General features: G+C 46.1%; 1 protein-coding gene across 6 annotated transcripts in view; it reads right to left on the bottom strand.

Annotated features, from left to right (window-relative positions):
• Window positions 1–845: 845 nt before the first annotated feature.
• Window positions 846–19,361, bottom strand: part of PDZD2 (PDZ domain containing 2) — a 262,332-nt gene continuing 243,816 nt past the window's right edge. For all 6 annotated transcript variants that reach the window (XM_083155279.1, XM_083155281.1, XM_083155280.1 and 3 more), the window contains 4 exons: window positions 13,450–13,551; window positions 12,441–12,696; window positions 5,966–6,097; window positions 846–3,211 (listed from right to left, as the gene is read on the bottom strand). In XM_083155279.1, coding sequence (XP_083011405.1) covers window positions 3,045–3,211; window positions 5,966–6,097; window positions 12,441–12,696; window positions 13,450–13,551 — 657 coding nt within the window. In that variant the 3' untranslated portion in view covers window positions 846–3,044. The remainder of the gene's footprint in view (window positions 3,212–5,965; window positions 6,098–12,440; window positions 12,697–13,449; window positions 13,552–19,361) is intronic.

The raw sequence follows: 19,361 nt of genomic DNA, 5'->3' as shown, positions 1-19,361 counted from the left end.
TCCCAGGATGCTTTGCATTAGTTTTGCTATGTGGCCATGCTGAAACTGATGCAAGGCATGCTGGGATGTGTAGTTCAACAACATCTGGAGGGCCGGTGTTGCCCAGCCCTGGTATAGATGATTCCCAACTTTCAACCAGAAAAACAATTCTACATCTCACCACCAGATGGCACTCTCTGCTTCTAATAAAGAACACATATAGGGCCTTATCCTGGTTGAATCGGACGGATGTGTATTTCGGATATGAACCGAATGTTCTTAGCCCGGCCTAGCGTACGGATCGTTCACACCATCCGAATGCGGTAAGACGCCGACCGAACGGACCGCGAGTGGATGTTTCATGTGAACACCTCCTCCATCTGTGGGAACCTCCCCCATCCTCATATGGACCGAGTGGTCAGGCAGCTCGGAATGATGGACCAAGTGGTCAGGCAGCACTGAGTGCTCCAGACCACTTGGACAGTTATCCCTGTGAAAGCAGGGATATGGGCGGGCAGCTGGCATCCGGCTATGTCAGCTGTCCGCCCCCCACACGTGCGTCACGGCTGCATTACCATACGTACGCCCAGCGTTTTCATGGGAACGCCCATGAAACGCGGGGCGTACACATATGGTAATGAACCCAAACAGCTCTTCACGCCCCTCTCCACCCCCTGCTCGGATGGGTCCGACCCATCGTTTTCTACACGGAACACACGCCGTGTTCAGACGTGCGAAGCATTCTCACATGCGCAGATACGCCTCTGCACATGCGCAAATACCAAACATCGGCCGTCCGACCGCACACGGTGCCGACCAAATCAATCAGAATAAGGGCCATAGTGACACAATGACATACAAGAATAAGGAATTGGAATATTGTGTTTATTTTACATTTTTTCTGTAAAACTACTAAAAACGAGATACAATATCAGATTTACATAGCTGAGGAAAAGCAGCATTAAAAATGTACAGTCTATTTTTGTGTTATTGCACTCATGAACTTGTGTCATGTACAAGGCATCTCTGACAATCGACAGCATCATATAAACAAAATATACAATATCATACAATAGTGATTATGGTTGTTTCAATACATGCCTGGTTCTAGTGAGGAAACGACGCACTCAAACAGCCGTGACTACGGACAAAACACTTTCTTGGTCATTGTTAAAAGGAGTTTTTCCACCTGTGGAGAACTATAAACGTCAGTTTATACATTACTGAAAAAGTTAGGAAGTTTTAAGTTTTTTCGACACTTCTAAAGACCTCCATTTCCTATTGGCTGAACAGTTATATATATAGAAAGCCGATTCGCTGCAATCATTTTCCAGACGTACATAAAAAAAAAAACATTGGAAAGAGTTTATCCTGCAACAGGGGATCATCGTACAGGGGGATCAGATTATACCGATTTATTCCGATTTCACCTATTCCACCATGGAGATCAAAAGGAAAAAAAAAACAGCTTAGAATATTCAAATACAAATACATGTAGAGCTGACCAGCTATCTAGCATATTACCACCGTGAACTTGACATTGGCCTACAGAAAGATTATATATAAAAGTTAGTGAATGAGTCATGCAAATAATTCGATGACATCACCTATAGTTAACATAGCTCAATATACGGTGCAGGGTATCCTACTATCTAGGCTGCCGGAACAGCTGGTACGGTGCGTTTGCTCTAGGTTACAAATGTATTTGTTAGAATAAAGTTTTAAAGTTGTTTTATATATATATATTTAAAAAATCTTTATGACAGTAATTTAATCATATTTACAAATAGACTGAATCTTTCCTTATAATGTATTACTATACATAATAAAAATACCGGTACATTTTTGCCAAGTTCTCTCAGTGTTTTTTCTGTGATTGTAAATATAGATATGAAATGCACCGTAGCAAAAATATTCCCCTTGGTATGATATTGTTCTGTTAGTTAATTTTCTTTGGCGCTATTCCTAAATAGGTTCTACAGCGCTACCTATAAAATATATATATGGCAAATATAAGGATATATTGTATGGTTCATTCTTAGACACATTTACAGAAAAATATGGTTTTATCTGGACTAGTTGTGGTAACTTGCCACTAGAGGGCGCCAATCTTCCACTTGACAGTCACTAGTTTGCTGGGACTTGCCACTAGATGGCGCTAATCTTCCATTTTACAGCGCAGGTCTTCTAAGCAGGGTGGATTTGAACCGTAACACGCATCCCCATGTGAACCTGCCACGGTCATTACATTAATTTAGGTTTGCTCCAGTTTTGTGAGTAACAGCCTCGATGATCTGAACACAGAAGTCAGGCGACGAATGTGAAATATCGAAGGAGGCGTTGGCAACCAATTAAAGTTAAGTTAAAAAAAATAAAATTTCATTTTGGCTGCTTTAAAAACATAATATAATTTACTGATACGTTATGGGAAAAATCATGAAAAATGAATACAGAGACGGCGAGTTAAAATACATTTACAGTCCTCATAGGAATTAAGTAGAATCTATCCCGGAGAGTTCAGTTGACGGGCCGACGGTAAGGTGTTAGTTTGAATGAATAGTCAAAATATATGGAAGTGTTTCCATGCAATGAGTGAACTGGAGATGCATGACACAACATGAACGCATGCAATACAGAGAACGTTCCACTCCTGCTGAATGGATCCCGCCAATGTCCGACAGCAGGGTTACCTCCTGGACGTGTAACGCAATGTGCAACTTGGCTAGCATGATTGTTAAAATTGATTAAAACAATATTCCCACTAAATAGAACAAAAGTCGTTCAAAATAGATATAAATAAATGTATTATTCAAGTGTAATCACCACAAAGGAAACAGAATTGTTGGCTTTCACCGCACGGGCCCCACGTCACGTGGCGCAGTCGCCGAGGGGCGGATGTCTCCGGGGGCTGGCGGGAAAGCTCAGATGAATGTTCACTTCATGTTGTGACGCTGTGAACTTCCACAGCCCCCCTAGGAGCTCAGGTCCGGGCAGCCGAATCACCGCCCTACAGATGGAACTGAAAGGGTCTCGTTGTAAGATGGTAAACCGGTGATTGTGTACGGTCACACCGCAGTTCTGTGCTTCCTGATGAGTAACTGTACCGGCCCCTCGGGAACAGACTTAATTATATTCCAGGCGTCGTAGTGCATGAGTCCAATCAAAGCTTTGCCGCCAATTGAAATGATTTCGTCGCCGGCTTCTATCCTTCCAGCCTGCTCGGCGGCGCCACCTATAGGTGAAATAGAGACCAAGGCTAGTTTAATAGTAGCAAGTTTTCAAGACCATTGTGAATTAATAAACTATATACAATCAAATGCACACACACCAAAGCCGGGGCTTACAGGAGTGCGGGGCCCTGTATGTTTGTTGCATTAGTGTTGGGACAAAGGACCAGATGAAGTAAAGCAAAAGAGCAAGTCATCTTATGTCAGGAACAAACCATGGAGCCATGTGATGGGAGTAAATACAATGATATGTTTTGTGTGCAGGGTAAATACTGGATGCTTTTGCATGTAGCCCACAGATGTTAAGACAGCTTTATTTTAACACTGCAATTGCTTACTCAGACCCAAAGATTAACATTCAGGGCTATTTATCAATAGTCAGTCAATGGAACAGGAGTCCTGAAAAGAGATAAATAATCTGAAGTGCACCATGCAGGAAAATCCTTAGGAAAATGTTTTACAGCCCCTAGAGGTCACTGGCTTGCGCCATCTTGGTACAGTAAATGGGCGTTTTCCATGGCCTCAATAGAAAGCTAATGGTATTGCTTTTGCCAGCGGTGCCAGATTGGTAAATGGCCCATAACACAAAAAAACGCGCCAATCGTCAAACAACTGACTGACTGCAATTTATAGTATGAGGACTATAGGCCGGGGAAGTGAGCTGTAATCTAATCGTGGAAAAGACGTGCTCTGCTGCCTCCAGTTATCGCCACGGGTAACCAGGCAGAAAGTACTTAGCAGGTTGGTGACGACTTTAATTTAAATGAACTTCCAGTAAGACAAGTTTATCCGTTGGATAGCTAGGAGACAGCTGTCTGTTATATGACACACTGGGGCAGATGTATTCAGCCTTAACAAGAGATAAATACAAGGGTGATAAAGAGAGATAAACGTCCAGCCAATCAGCTCCTTACTGACTTTTTTCAAACACAGCCTGAAACCTGGCAGTTAGCAGGTGATTGGTTGGACGTTTATCTCTCCTCATCACCCTTGCAGTTATCTCTTAATACATCTGCCCCGTGTCACATGTTTTCATATTAATCCTGATCAGAGATACCCAAATACATTTCACGGGGTTCAGCTTACAGTGCATAGATACAAATGCGTCCACATACATCTATACTCCCTGCTAGATGTACCAAGGACCTGCGTTTGTGCAAGTACGTGGCCTCTAGCTGCGCAGGCTCTGCGGTTACAGCGATGTCTACGGTATTGTTATAGAATAATCACTATGGGGAAACCTTTTCCACAATCCCTTATTTAAAATTAAAACAAAAAACACCCCCCGGCATAATCTCTGCAGACAAATGTCATCGAGAAAATAAACCTACACTGTGCCCAATTGTACTCATTAGTCACCTGCGGGCCCCGAAGCGCCCCTCCGGCCAGAGACAGAGGGGGCACAATGATATCCTGGATGAACTGACAGATCGGACTGTCCCACCCTGCACTGTTCTCTGATTACATCCGATTACAGTGTTAATCAAGGTCAAATCTAGACATGACCCATTTCTGATATACTGTGGCGGTCAGGTGCAGAGCTGGTGCTGCTCCGTGGGTGGGGGTCAGGTGCGGAGCTGGTGCTGCTCTGTGGGTGGGGTCAGGTGCGGAGCTGGTGCTGCTCTGTGGGTGGGGTCAGGTGCGGAGCTGGTGCTGCTCTGTGGGTGGGGGTCAGGTGCAGAGCTGGTGCTGCTCTGTGGGTAGGGGTCAGGTGCAGAGCTGGTGCTGCTCTGTGGGTGGGGGTCAGGTGCAGAGCTGGTGCTGCTCTGTGGGTGGGGGTCAGGTGCAGAGCTGGTGCTGCTCTGTGGGTAGGGGTCAGGTGCAGAGCTGGTGCTGCTCTGTGGGTGGGGGTCAGGTGCAGAGCTGGTGCTGCTCCGTGGGTGGGGGTCAGGTGCAGAGCTGGTGCTGCTCTGTGGGTGGGGGTCAGGTGCAGAGCTGGTGCTGCTCTGTGGGTGGGGTCAGGTGCGGAGCTGGTGCTGCTCTGTGGGTGGGGGTCAGGTGCGGAGCTGTTGCTGCTCTGTGGGTGGGGTCAGGTGCAGAGCTAGTGCTGCTCTGTGGGTGGGGGTCAGGTGCGGAGCTGTTGCTGCTCTGTGAGTGGGGGTCAGGTGCGGAGCTGTTGCTGCTCTGTGGGTGGGGGTCAGGTGCAGAGCTGGTGCTGCTCTGTGGGTGGGGGTCAGGTGCGGAGCTGTTGCTGCTCTGTGAGTGGGGGTCAGGTGCGGAGCTGTTGCTGCTCTGTGGGTGGGGGTCAGGTGCAGAGCTGGTGCTGCTCTGTGGGTGGGGGTCAGGTGCAGAGCTGGTGCTGCTCTGTGGGTGGGGGTCAGGTGCAGAGCTGGTGCTGCTCTGTGGGTGGGGGTCAGGTGCAGAGCTGTTGCTGCTCTGTGAGTGGGGGTCAGGTGCGGAGCTGGTGCTGCTCTGTGGGTGGGGGTCAGGTGTGGAGCTGTTTCTGCTCTGTGGGTGGGGGTCAGGTGCAGAGCTGGCGCTGCTCTGTGAGTGGGGTCAGGTGGGTGACTGTTCTGTGGGTGAATGTCAGGTGGCTGGCACTACTATGGGTGGGGGTCAGGTACAGACCTCACAGAGTTACACTGTAGGAGAGGACGCGCACACCTGATACATGTCTCCTGATGCCTTTCTGAGGCTGATCCCAGAGACGCCGCCTCCTCTCCCCGCGCCCATCCTGCTGTTTATGTGCACTGACTTAATCTTCGGTGTATTACTGTAGTAAGAATTGCTGAGCCATGAGGCGGGCAGGGAAACCTCACCTTTAAAAATCCTTTTGATAAAGAGCGGTCTGTCCCCATAAATAGAAGCCTTTCCTCCATCCAGGCTGAAGCCGAGCCCTGCGGACGTCTTATGAAGTTCCACACAAACCACGTCCAGCAGATCCACGTTAGCTGCAACAAAGGACAACAACCTGTCATTAGTGCCCATTGTTCTGCCGCACCTCCTGTAAAACTGATTCAAAGACACAGCGGCCCCTTTATGGCAGCCTGTAATTATATGGCCGCACACTTTTATTTCCCTGCTCGCACAGAGTGTCTGTACTATAAGCTGAGACACAAAATGAAACAGGACACAATAGGACGCACAAAACACCAACACCACGGCAAAGTCACCCGCTACGGAGAGAACTTGTAACCATCAAATATTTTTTTCCGTTATATCAAAGGTCATGTGCGCTTATAAAATGCAGTCAACACACTCACTCGCAGCGTAGCCAGGGGCAGATCCAGGATAAAATGACAGGGGGGCACGTGCCCGGGTGCTCCCCCCCCTGAATCCGCCACTGAGCGTAGCGAGGAGATTCTGCTCTGCTGAATCCTTAAAACAACCGCCTAGAAATTCTTTAATTCAACTGATTAACTACAGTACATGACAAATAAAACCGCACGAAAAAACGTAAATCGTTAAATACAAACTGGTTGCAACACGTTCGGGCGGAGGAAAATAATATTAATATTAATCTTAAATATTTTAGAAAAATATTCAGCAAGTCTCATTTTACTGTGAGCTACAAATGGCGTCACCAAACCAATCAGGCCGGGCGAAATATTCCGCTCTTCTGTTCATTGGGAAAACCTGTGTATTATAAGACGTAATAGACCCCCTCCTGTATATTACAGCAGGTGGCAGAGATACCAGCTCAGTCATCTGTATAACTGTGGTCCTGTGTAATATCCCTATCATTTCCATCAGGGAAATCCCTGTAATTACATCATAACCTATATATATATAACACAACGTGTAGATGTATCACCGCAGCTGTATTAATATACGGCTTGCAGTCTCCTTCCTCCCAGAAGCTAATGAGATAGATCCGGCACAACCAGTCTTTCAGAAACCGCGTACCTGCCCTCTCCCTAGCACTGTATGTAACACATCCGGGGCTATCAGCCGTGAAAGGCATCCTGCCCGCAGAGGCCCGGAGACCTGCAGACTCCGCACATTTCCACTGAAGGATTAGTTCTGGCCGCAGAGCGGAGAATAACAAAGTTGTTATAGGGAGTTCTGCTGATATCTGGGCGTTTCGCCACTCATGCAGTGAGTCAGGCATCTGGGTAGGGTGCAAAGAGCAGGTGCCAGGGCCCGGAGTGAACCATATCCTGCACCCAACCCCACTTTCTAATCTAAGCAATTGGGGCCTGGTTATTGGTATCATTCATCGCAAAGGTTCTTGTATAAGTAAGTGTGAGTGATAACGTGCAGAACATCGCAACCTGCCAGCATGTGTGTAACATCATGTCAGTGTCTGTGTAACGCCGCATCATATCAGCGCCTGTGTAACGCCGCATCATGTCAGCGCCTGTGTAACGCCGCATCATGTCAGCGACTGTGTAACGCTGCTGCATGTCAGCGCCTGTGTAACGCTGCATCATGTCAGCGCCTGTGTAACGCCGCATCATGACAGCGTCTGTGTAACGCCGCATCATGTCAGCGTCTGTGTAACGCCGCATCATGTCAGCGTCTGTGTAACGCCGTATCATGTCAGCGTCTGTGCAACGCCGTATCATGTCAGCGTCTGTGCAACGCCGCATCATGTCAGCGTCTGTGTAACGCCGCATCATGTCAGCGTCTGTGTAACGCCGCATCATGTCAGCGTCTGTGTAACGCCGCATCATGTCAGCATCTGTGTAACGCCACCTCATATCAGCGTCTGTGTAACGCTGCATCTGTGTAACGCCGCATCATGTCAGCGTCTGTGCAATGCCGCATCATGTCAGCGTCTGTGTAACGCCACATAATGTCAGCGTCTGTGAAACGCCGCATCATGTCAGCGTTTGTGTAACGCCACATCATGTAAGCGTCTGTGTAACGCCGCATCATGCCAGCGTCTGTGTAACGCCGCATCATATCAGCATCTGTGTAACGCCGCCTCATATCAGTGTCTGTGTAACGCCGCATCCTGCCTCTGTGTATTGTCAGTGTGACCCACCAACACAAATGACACCATTCAAAGCAAAAGTCTCTACTCCCAAACCACCACCTCCCCTACTGCAGCCACTGGTTCTGAATGAATGAACGAATGCTTAAGAACAAGGATTGTCATCAATTATCTAATTTTGGGGTAGATCAGTGATGGCTAACCTTGACACTCAGGAGCAAACGCAGGATTTTCAGAAGGGGGTTTCCAGAGGGGCGGATCAAAGCACGGAGATGGACACTTAGGTGATCCAGTATATGCCGGGTCAGTTAAAGTATTATAGATAGACCAAATGTATAATATATATAAACATACAGGGGCGTCAACAGCAGTGTAGACCCCTGGGCATAGCAATGTATTGGGGCCCCTACTGATCCTCCAGCGGTAGGGGTGGGGGAAGCTTTGATGTCCCCCCGGGTGGTAGGGGTATTATATCAACCGCTCAGCATGTAGGGCCTGGATCAGTAATTTCCACTAATTACCCCTTTACTGCGCAGATGGTGGGAGATGGGGTGGGAGAAGGGGGCATTGGGCTGAATGAAGGGGCCCTGATACATAACCATCAGGGTGGTAGAGGATGTTCAATACGCAGAGGAGGGGTGTATAGTGGAGTGGGCTTATTATTCATCATTTTCTGGTGGGAGGACAGCTTGCTTGACTGCAGATATCTCCAGTTACCGGAAATAGATTTCTCAGATTTTAAGGAATTAAAAACTAGAGAATCCCACCTACCAAATGGTATTAGGGACTAAAGGATCAGAATTCAGGAGGCAGAACAATCTGCCAACAGGTATATAAAACTACATACCAGGTGTGTGGAGCTGGAGCAGTAACCAGCTGCTGGAAGGCTGATATCTCTGGTTCTGGGAACAGTAGTGACAAGCTCCTAGTATCCTTCAAGGGGGGAGAGTCCCAGCTTTTGGAATATAGCCTCAGAAAAACTCTAAGTCAGACAGAACCTGAAATATCTGACTGGGAATAGCAATTAACAGGCTTGGATGGGGACCACTGCTTTGAAGTCAGATATCTCCGGTTCCCAAGGGCCGATTTTTACAATTCTTATACCCATGGAAAAAGGGGACCCTCAGCTTTCAGCCTATCGTCCTTAGACTCCTGGGGGGGTTTCTGGGTACTCAGAAACCCCCCCTGCGTGCGCTACTGACACTCCAGCTGTTGTTGAACTACACATCCCAGCATGCACTGCTACAGTTTTGCTTTTTTGGTCATGGGAGTTCTATTGAAGATGGAATGTTCGCCATAGCAACCAATACGATTCAACTTCTTATTTATTTATCACCTTCTAAATTTAAAGCTTACTGTGAGGCAATAGCACACGTCGCAGGCTGACTAGTCCCGCATCCGTGTTACTAGGAGTACCGGCATTTCCCTGGCCTGCGATTGATAGCTATACGGAGGCGCAACAGTCATCGGTGGGGGAATGAATGTCTTACAGCGCTGTATAATTAATGACATTACATGTGCTTTGAACCTTAGACGAGGACCCTCCTCAGCATAATCTGGAGAACATTCCAGGCCACAACTAAACACTTCAACCTGTGTCAATATCCCAGGACAAACGGCCAGCACAAAGGGGCTCCTAGCAGTGTTTTCCGAGCTCCAGCCGCACCAGGGCGTGTTCATTCATTGCACTTTAATGTACAGTAGGAGAGGAAGCGGCCTGTACATTGTACAAGCACCGGCCTTCTTATATTCCAAAACCAACAAGAAAAGGCATTAAGCTAAGTCTTGCAGCAAGGCCGGGCCCTCGTCGGAGCCCGCCAGGGGGATATACATTAGAAGGAGGCATTCCTGAGCGCTATCTAAGGGGCCTTACAGGTTTGTACTTCGGGAAATATAAAGAGACTTCACAGTATCCCACAGCTTTATGTATTAGTATGAGGGTGGAAATGAGCACCACGGCCCTGGGAACATTCCCCACATAATGGTAGTTATGGCGAGAGGGGGACTATACTGTATTACGTAATGTATTACATTTATATAACCTATGCCGTGTACACTGTGTGAAACCTATGGGTAGAGAGGTCATGCTCCTTAGACAGGGGTGTATTAAACATTTGCGAGAGAATAAGTGGAGAGGTTTCCTATAGCAACGCATCAGCTTGGTTGCTATGGGAAAATTTTCCACTTTGTCTCTACAAGAAGTTTTTAAACAACAAGCTCTATAGTTGGACTCATGCGCGTCTTACACTACACTGGGTGCGACACACTCACACTTCTATCACAGCTCATTCTGACTGGCCAGAGAATGCAAAATCCAGTCATCCCTTACACACGCCTAAATATACAGGCTTAGATTTCACAGGGATGTTCGCTATGGTCACAACACTGGGGTTGTGTTCTGCAATAGTAATTACAGCGAGTATAATTACCACTAGGCACCAGGAACTATGGGTCCTATTCAACGAAGGCCCCAGAGCGGGGGTTCTGCAGCACAGTCCAAAATTCAAATAGGGGAGAAACACCAACTGCCATTCCACACTGGTGTTTCCCCCCTACTAGAACCTGCACCGAGCGGTCCGAATCGCTGCATTATATGGGTGCACTATATAGTCAGAACCTGGTGCTTTAATAAGGTTCAATAATAATGGTGTACAGTGACCGTACTGATGCCTGAATGTCTGCCATTCCCACTAGCGATTGCCGGCTACATGGGAGGTCCCACATGTATGCAGCAAAGCCGCCCAACTGGACTGACACTTGGAGGTACAGGATTACAAAACTCTGATCATGTGCGGAATCTTGGCGTGGTGCTGGATGATGGATTGACACTTATACATCAGATATCAGCCACAATCAAATCCTCATTCTTTCATCTGAATCTGAGGAACATAGCCAGAATCAAACACTTAATCCCATCTGAAAATCTGCCAAAAGTCATACATGCATTGTATCATCTCGTTTGGATTACTGCAATGCCCTTTACCTTGGTCTCCCAGCAAAAGAACTGCACCGATTACAGCTGGTACAAAACACGGCTGCCAGGCTGATAACCAAACAGCCCCGCTCCTGCCACATAGCTCCCATTCTCTGCTCCCTTCACTGTCTGCCAATAAAATGGCGAATCATTTTCAAGATCAAAGCCCTACATGACCAAGGCCCAAGGTACCTGAAGCAGCTTCTGATTCCATACTGTCCCACCCGATTACTGCGATCTGTAGATAAAGGACTGTTAGCCGTACCTAGAATCTCCCGTAATACACCTGGTGGTCGAGCTTTTAGCCATGCGACTCCAACTCTATGGAACTTACTTCCCCGCACAGTTCAAGAGACCCCCACTCTAGAATGCTTCAAAAACAAACTCAAGACTTTCCTATTTACTCAAACGTTTCCTTCAGTCCCTAAAGTATTGTTTCTGAAAAGCTTTTCTGTACTTCATTGTTCCTGTACTGTATTACATTCATTCTATCTGTTAAGCGCCTACTGGAGAAAGAGCGCTATATAAAATGATATATATGTATATATATATATGTATATGAGATAATGACCAACCTTCTGTAAATTATATCAATACAGTAAGTGGACACAATATACTTCCTCATCTTTGCGGCCACCGCCTACGCTACGGAACTTACGTAGCACCAGTGTCCGCTCGCCATGATTCTGGCTCCGGGGCTCACTCTGCTTCGCTCGCCACAACTTTTCTAAAGGTAATAGATGGTGGAGTGGACAAAGGAGGGTGGGGTACTTCCTCAACGAAAATCCTCACGTATCGGTTAAGTAGCAGCTGACGTAACTGGCATAGCGGTGGCCGCAAAGATGAGGACTAATATTACCGTGGACACAGTAATATTATACAGGTGACAGAGTTGCTAATGCAGTGTTATATGTTTTATAGAACAGTACTTGTATATTACATTATTACATGACCATACGGTAACCCAGAACATCTGACTGAATGGAGTGATGGACTGGCGACTGAGGCAGAATACTCCATTCCCAGTATCTGCAATACAACAGGACACGGAGGCGTTATCAGAGGACTGTCCCCTCCCCCTGCTCCAGAGGGGACGTTACTGACCCCGGCCGGTCTATAAGTCCTGTCTGCAATAATATTGGTCTTGTGTAAGCCTACAATTATCTACCCAGCAAATATAACAGAGAATCGCGTAGGAAGCCCGAAGCCAGGACAGAGGAAAGTAATCAGCCTGATGACTTGTGAAGGGGGGGATCTGGATGTGTAATATGCATTTCATTACTTTCCAGAGCTTGCGAGAAGTCTCCCAGTGATAATGCGAAACAAATGTGACTTCCCTGAGAATTTTCATTTTCCGTGCGTCCCTGGGTTAACCTCCTACCTGGGTGTGTTGCCATAGCGACATCCCTTCCAGATGTGGCGTGTCTTCCTCCCGAGGCCGACGTGTCTGGTCTGTACGGACGCTCCTTCCTGATCACGACGACAGCCTCCCCGTGCAACTTGGCTCTGTGCAGGGCGCCCAGCGCATCGCCGTGCGCTGCGCCGCGCAGGGAGCAGCCGTTGATGGACAGTATGCTGTCGCCTCTCTCGATGATTGCGTCTCGCGATGTCGCTGCTTTGGAGAAAACTCTGTGCACCTGGAAAAGGGTTAATATACAGTGTTTGAAGAAAACAGGAAAATAAAAAAAAACCAGTGAATGGTGGCTCACACTTAAGCGATATTACGAACGATATTGTTCATTTTGGCCCGTCTGTTGCTATACCGTTTGTAATATTGCTTAGTGTATACAGTACACTCAATATCGTTAGCTGGTCATTGTCTACAAAAAAATGCCAGCATCGCTCACATTTGTTATATAAATTCAAAAAAAAAAAAAAAAAAGGTAACATTTCCTATATAAGGTAACAATAAGGTATAAGGTAACAATACAGGTCATTACGATGGATTAAAAAGGTTTGCCGGACAATTTTCCCACCTATTTTGACATATTCACTTGCCACTCAAAGGGTAAAGAAATTTGATTGAAATAAATTGAAAACAATTCTACTGTAGCAATATAAGTCAGCAGATAGGTCATATGACCACAGGTTGACATGGTAACACGCAGGTCCAGCCCACTATGCACGGTAACTAGAGGTGAGCGGTGTGATATACTGGAGTCTCAGTTGGAATCTTGCTGCAGTTTGAAATTTGGGCTTTAAATAAAAAAATGTTGGATGGCAAAACCAAAACATGAGGATGAATCTGGATCGGTTGGCGCTACCCCGAGAAGGAACAGGCTACACTGCAGCTGGGGAAGGAGGCTATAGACTGTAATAGATGCTGTGAAAACACGCTGACTGACGTCCAGAGTCAATACTCTAGGCTCAAACACCTGAACATCACTTACCGTGACCGACTTCTGCTCCAGGTCAACGCCTCCGGCAACGCTGAAGCCCAGACCGGCCCCCTCTTCCTTACTCAGCACTATAAAGTAGACGTCTTCTTTCCTCTGTCGGGATAAAAGCGCCATTGTTATACACCAGACTCTGAGACCTTTCTCATAACGAACGCTTCGTAATAATAATAATTATAATATTTGTGGTTATTCACATTCTCGCTCGTTGATACCAACCATGTCTATACACACATCAGTCCCTGCCCCAGTGGAGCTTACAATCTATATTCCCTACCACATGTACACGCACACACATTCTAGGGTTAATTTGTTGGGAGCCAGTTAACCTACCAGCATATTTTTGGATTGTGGGAGGAAACCGGAGTACCCGGAGGAAACCCACGCAAGTACGGGGAGAATATACAAACTTCACACAGTTAGGGCCAGGGTGAGCATTGAACTCACCGTGCCGGGAACAAGTTAAATTCAATGCTGATAAATGTAAATCTAGCTTCCCACTGTATTTGGTTATCGCAACCACAAACAAATCATTTCACATAAACCCTTAAAGTGGCCACACAAATGACGAAGATAACCTTTCATCGTTTTCCAGTCCGCGTAACCTTACACAACAATGAGTGCTGCGTTGGGTATATTTAAATAAAATATATAGTCTGTCTTGTAAAACGAACTGGCAAACTACACTACAATAATCGTTAAAACAGATTATTAACCTATATTTTAGGAGCAAGTGAACAGATATATTCAGAGCACACAGCAGTAATTACGCCGGTCCGACCGGAAGGTTAATCGTAGCTTTGTTGCAGGATATTCATCTCAGCCGCTAAACCACAGCAAAGCAAAAGCATAAAACACCACGGACGAAAACCCTGCCAACAAAAGATTGCATTTATTACAAACAGTAACCCAATTCCCACACTAAACCTAGATGCTATGAGCCGAAACGTGGACAGTAAACCACAAATGACTTAAATGATCATCTAGTGATAGAAAGAGATTTACTAGGTCAAAAGTGTAGAGTCAGTTGGAGGACGTAAAAGAGACCGAAATTAGAATATCATAAACGTAAACATGTTTATTACTGTAGGTCAAGCAGCGGCTGCTGGTCCCGGTCCCATCTCAGTCCCGGTACAACTCGTTTTATACCGCAGTATCCCGAGGTACTGTAATAACGTAATTCTGTATTGTTTACTGGGAGAAATCGTTCACATTCTATGAACTTACTGGGATAATACCTTGAAAAATCAATGATGGGCAACAGCATTTAATTATCCTCCAGCTGAGTCACCATTGCAGTATCTCAGGGACAGCAATCACTTAGAGGACACGGGCTGAGATTGTTGCACGGCGTCTCACTGATCTGCAGAAGGTCACATACAGCGATAATGGCATCGTCTAAACCCGCGTTTATATTTTAAGCAAATTCACCCATTTTTAAGCAGATTTAGGGGGGTATTCAATGTGAGGGTCACGGCAGTCGAGCTTGCTCGACCGCCGTGACCCAGTCCCGTTCTCGGTCAGCTCAACCGAGAACATGCAGGCGGGATTCAATGTCCCGCCTGCCGGGGAGCAAGAAGGGGGCGTGGCCGGGAAGAGGCGAACTGCAGCTTGTGATGTTGGGCTCGTTCTGCAAGGAGACGCATTGTAATGGGCATAAATCTCAATGTATCTTGTTGGGCACACTATTATATCCTCCTAGTGGATGGTAGGGTATGAAATACAGCCTGTCGGCACATGTCGGCTCAATTTTTTTTTGAAAAACTGCAGACCTTAAAAAACAAACAAAAAAACTGCAGACCGTAGCCGTGTCGACCTAATGTATGCCAACTTTCATAGTGTTGATCTAACGACCGTATTCCCCTGCAACATGGGCGCCATTGGACAGCAAACATACTGTATATACCGCCTCTCTATCTCATGCAGCTACAGGGCAGAATGTATTAAATCAAAAATGCAGTGAACACCCCGTTTTCAGGGTCACTGCATTTTCAGATGCAATGGTCACTGACTTTCCGCTACAGAGAAAGAGCCGTCCTTTGCGACATTAATCACATATGTAATTAGTATTATTAAAATGTTTGGCGGAATGTATTCTGCACTCTTAATACATTCCGTCCTAACAAGACTGCTATAGATTTTATTTAGAACCTTATCTCTCTTTAAGTCACATCCCAAATATACAGTATAGATTGTAAGCTTGCGAGCAGGGCCCTCCTCCCTTTAACTGTCTGTTAAATATGTTGTACCACTGTTTCCAATGGTAAAGAGCAACGGAATCTGCTGCGCTACATAAGAAACCGTTAATAATAAAATAAAAAAATATATATTAGTCATTCCAGCTGTTGTGGAACTACACATCCCAGCATGCCCTGCCGAGTTTTTGCTGCTAGGGCATGCTAAACCAGTGGCAGGGCATGCTGGGATGTGTAGTTCCACAGCAGCTGGAGTGCTACATATCGTCTAACCCTGCATTCCATATAGAAGCCGGAGACTAGAATGTAAAAGATATCGCTCAGAAGAGCAGTTCGGTCTAATGACCATCGGATCCCCAATACCACCCCCCTGGTATCATCGGCGCAGTGGGTGGGGTCCTCTCCCTGCAATATCCTGGGTAGGTACCATATAGTTTGTCACTAAATACCCTATATTATATGTTCTGCTTCCTCCAACCAGCCGCAGTGCTCAGATGACAGCCGGAGACATTAGAAATCCCTGGAAAACGTACAATAACATTATAGACGTAACTGTATCTACGTTTCTCAGTGTTATTAGCAGATATTTAATATAAAGCTCATTTTGTTTGGGGATTTGTGGTTCTTTAACAAGGCGACATGACATTACACTTTCAGCAAATTCGTTTGGCAGCACAAACCCCGCCAGGTCATCACACTCACTCCCAGCGCAGCCAAATCCGGGAAAGGCAAAACGGAGGTTCCAACATGGACCTCAAATATGTCCCCGGCAGCCGCTGCCAGACAACCACCCTTCTGGTCCAAACCAAAAACCGATCACATCTCCCAGCCCAGACCTTCCATAGTGCTTCTGTCCAGCCGTAGCTGGCTGCCCGGCTCCTGACTCCACTCTAGTCTGCCGCTGTCCTTGCTGACGCTCACACTGCCCGACCATGGGAGGGAGCCTGTACACACACCATGCACTCTGAATGCCCAGCACCAGCTGGGGGTGGATTATGAGGTCAACAACCAATAGTTCAACAGGCTATAAATCAACACATGAAAAATGTCAACATGCATTATGTCTACATGGTGAAAAAAAATGTCAACTTATGTTTACCTTTTTCCAAGTTGACCTATAGATTGTGTTGACCTAATAACCGCGTACCCTCTAGGTCGACACTGATAAAAGATCAACATGCACTAGGCCAAAAATGAGAACGGTAGACATCGCAATGGACGACATGAGTTTTTCACATTTTTTTTCCTTCTTTGGACTTTTCCATGCATTACGACCCACGTGGACTACAGTTGAGAATGGTAAATAATGCATGGCGAGCGAACATGCTACATAAATTGGGCGTCCATGTCGACAGGTGCCGAAATTGACAACAAAACTCATACCAACATTTTCATGCATCAACGTTTTCCATGACGACCGTTTCCGTTTGTCATTTTGTCATTGTCGACCTAGTGCCTGTTGATCTTATGAAAGACACTGTTGACACTCTGATCTACTGGTATGGGTCATTGTGTTGACTTATATTAGGTTGACATACATTGGGTTGTCCACAGAAGGTTGTCAGGGCATTAGGTCCACAGTCAAAAGGTCGACATGAGGTTTTCACTTTTTTTGTCCCGAATGTCGACATGGACACCGTCATAGTGTACAGTCTATTCTTCCTAAACCCTCTAGTGCAGGCATGTCCAAACTGTGGCCCTCCAGCTGTTGTGAAACTACAAGTCCCAGCATGCCTTGCCATAGTTTTAGCATTCCATAAAAGCAAAACTGTGGCAATGCATGATGGGACTTGTAGTTTCACAACAGCTGGAGGGCCATAGTTTGGACATGCCTGCTCTAGTGGATGGTAGGGCATAAAATACCACCTGTCGGCAAAAAAACCCCATTAAAAACATACGTCCACCTTTTCACTGTCGACTTAGCCATTGTCGACCTAATGCTTGGGGATGCAGTCAAAATACAGACGGTCAAAATACTGACAACCATTGACCGACGGTCAAAATCCCAACATTTAAAATCCCGACAAGGTCAAAATAAGGTCAGAGTGTAGACAGGTGAAAAAGTCAACATGACTTTCGGTCAACAGGTTTTTTCACTGTTTTTTGAGCCGACATGTGCTGACAGGCGGTACTTCATGCCCTACTAGTGCCGAGCATTGCGAGCGAAGCGAGGGGCTACGGTTGACTTCCAACTGTGTCCATGTCGACATTCGGGTAAAAAACTGTGAAAAAACCCATGTCGACCTCGCGACCTGTTGACCGAAAGTCATGTTGACTTTTTCACCTGTCTACATTCTATATGTCGGTATTTTGACCTTGTCTGGATTTTAAATGTCGGGATTTTGACCTAACAACCACATCCCCTGATCCACACCCATCCCAAAATCCTCTTCACTTTGGATAAGAAAGTTTGTACTTTAGAGATGGAAGATCATTTTGTATGCTTTTAATGGAGCAGGAAAAAAAACGCCGACACGGCCCCATCTGCGAAATTCTCTGTGTCACCCAAAAGTAGAAATATCAGAAGCGTATTTAATGTGCACATTTTCTGCAACGGCAACACTATACGGAATACCAGAACAATGAAATCATCTGGCGGCTTCTCTCAGGATCTACTGATTTCTTACAAAACTGGCCAAATAAATTGTGCAATACCTGACCACCCAGATACTGTATCTCCGGCAACTGTGACGACTCAGTGGCTGAAACATACATATGTGGGAATTAAAAATAAATAAAAAAAAGACAAAAACCACACAAAACTAATGCATCTGATCTGAAGAAAGTAATTCGAAAGGGTACAAATGATGCAAGGTAAAGTGCAGACGCCCCGGACCACAAGTATGCATGATAATATTTATATTAGTGGGAGGGGGAGGGTGGCGCTGTACAGCAGCGTAGGCAAGTATTCCGTTTCACAGTCTGCTTCCTGTGTGGTACGTTTCCAAGCACTTATTAACAAATGTAAGATTATTTTCAGCAGGATAGAACGTACAGAAGGGGAACGGGAAAGTTATGGCGCGCTGCATCCCTACTGATTGCATGTGGCAGGCCACGCTGCAAAGGTTATGTGTAGGTCCCAGAAGCCACTGTAGGGACTGTGCCACCGGGCTGATTATAATTATGGTCTATGGGGTGATCTGACAATAACATTGCTATTTGTGCACTAGGAATGCCACCAGGCTGGTTTGGAGATTTCCGATTTGCAGGGTGGTTCCGGTATTAATCACCATCTGGACTCGCCGTCTCCCGCCCACATCGCCAGCAGCTAATCTCCCGAAGCTCTATTAAAAATGTCAGTAAATCCTTGTGACTGACACCTCGCTCTTTGTTATTTCTCAGGCAGATACTGTTAATGATATGTGTTTTGCCACTTGCAACAGTTACATTTCCAGGGTCACGTCGACCAAGATAACAAAAATATTTAAACCCCCAAAATAACGACAATCCACCTAATTATAGATAAAAATCGATGTAAACTAGAAAGAAGCTTAGAAAAAGAAATGTAACATTTGAAAACACTAATGCTGGGTATGTGGTCATTAGGTCGACAGTGTCTATGTCAACAGTCCAAAGGTCGACCCCTGTTGGTCGACAGGCAGAAGGTGGACACATAAATAGGGTTGACATGCATTAGATCGACATGGTCCAAAAGTCGACATGAGAAAACTGACTTGTTCATACTTTACCATCCCAGTGAGCACAGAGGGA

Source organism: Crinia signifera, chromosome 1, assembly GCF_055691185.1.
Source record: "Crinia signifera chromosome 1, ASM5569118v1, whole genome shotgun sequence".
Classification (NCBI taxonomy): Eukaryota; Metazoa; Chordata; class Amphibia; order Anura; family Myobatrachidae; genus Crinia; species Crinia signifera.
The sequence above is the reverse complement of the archived record's forward strand: the minus strand, read 5'-3'. Positions and strand labels throughout refer to the sequence as shown.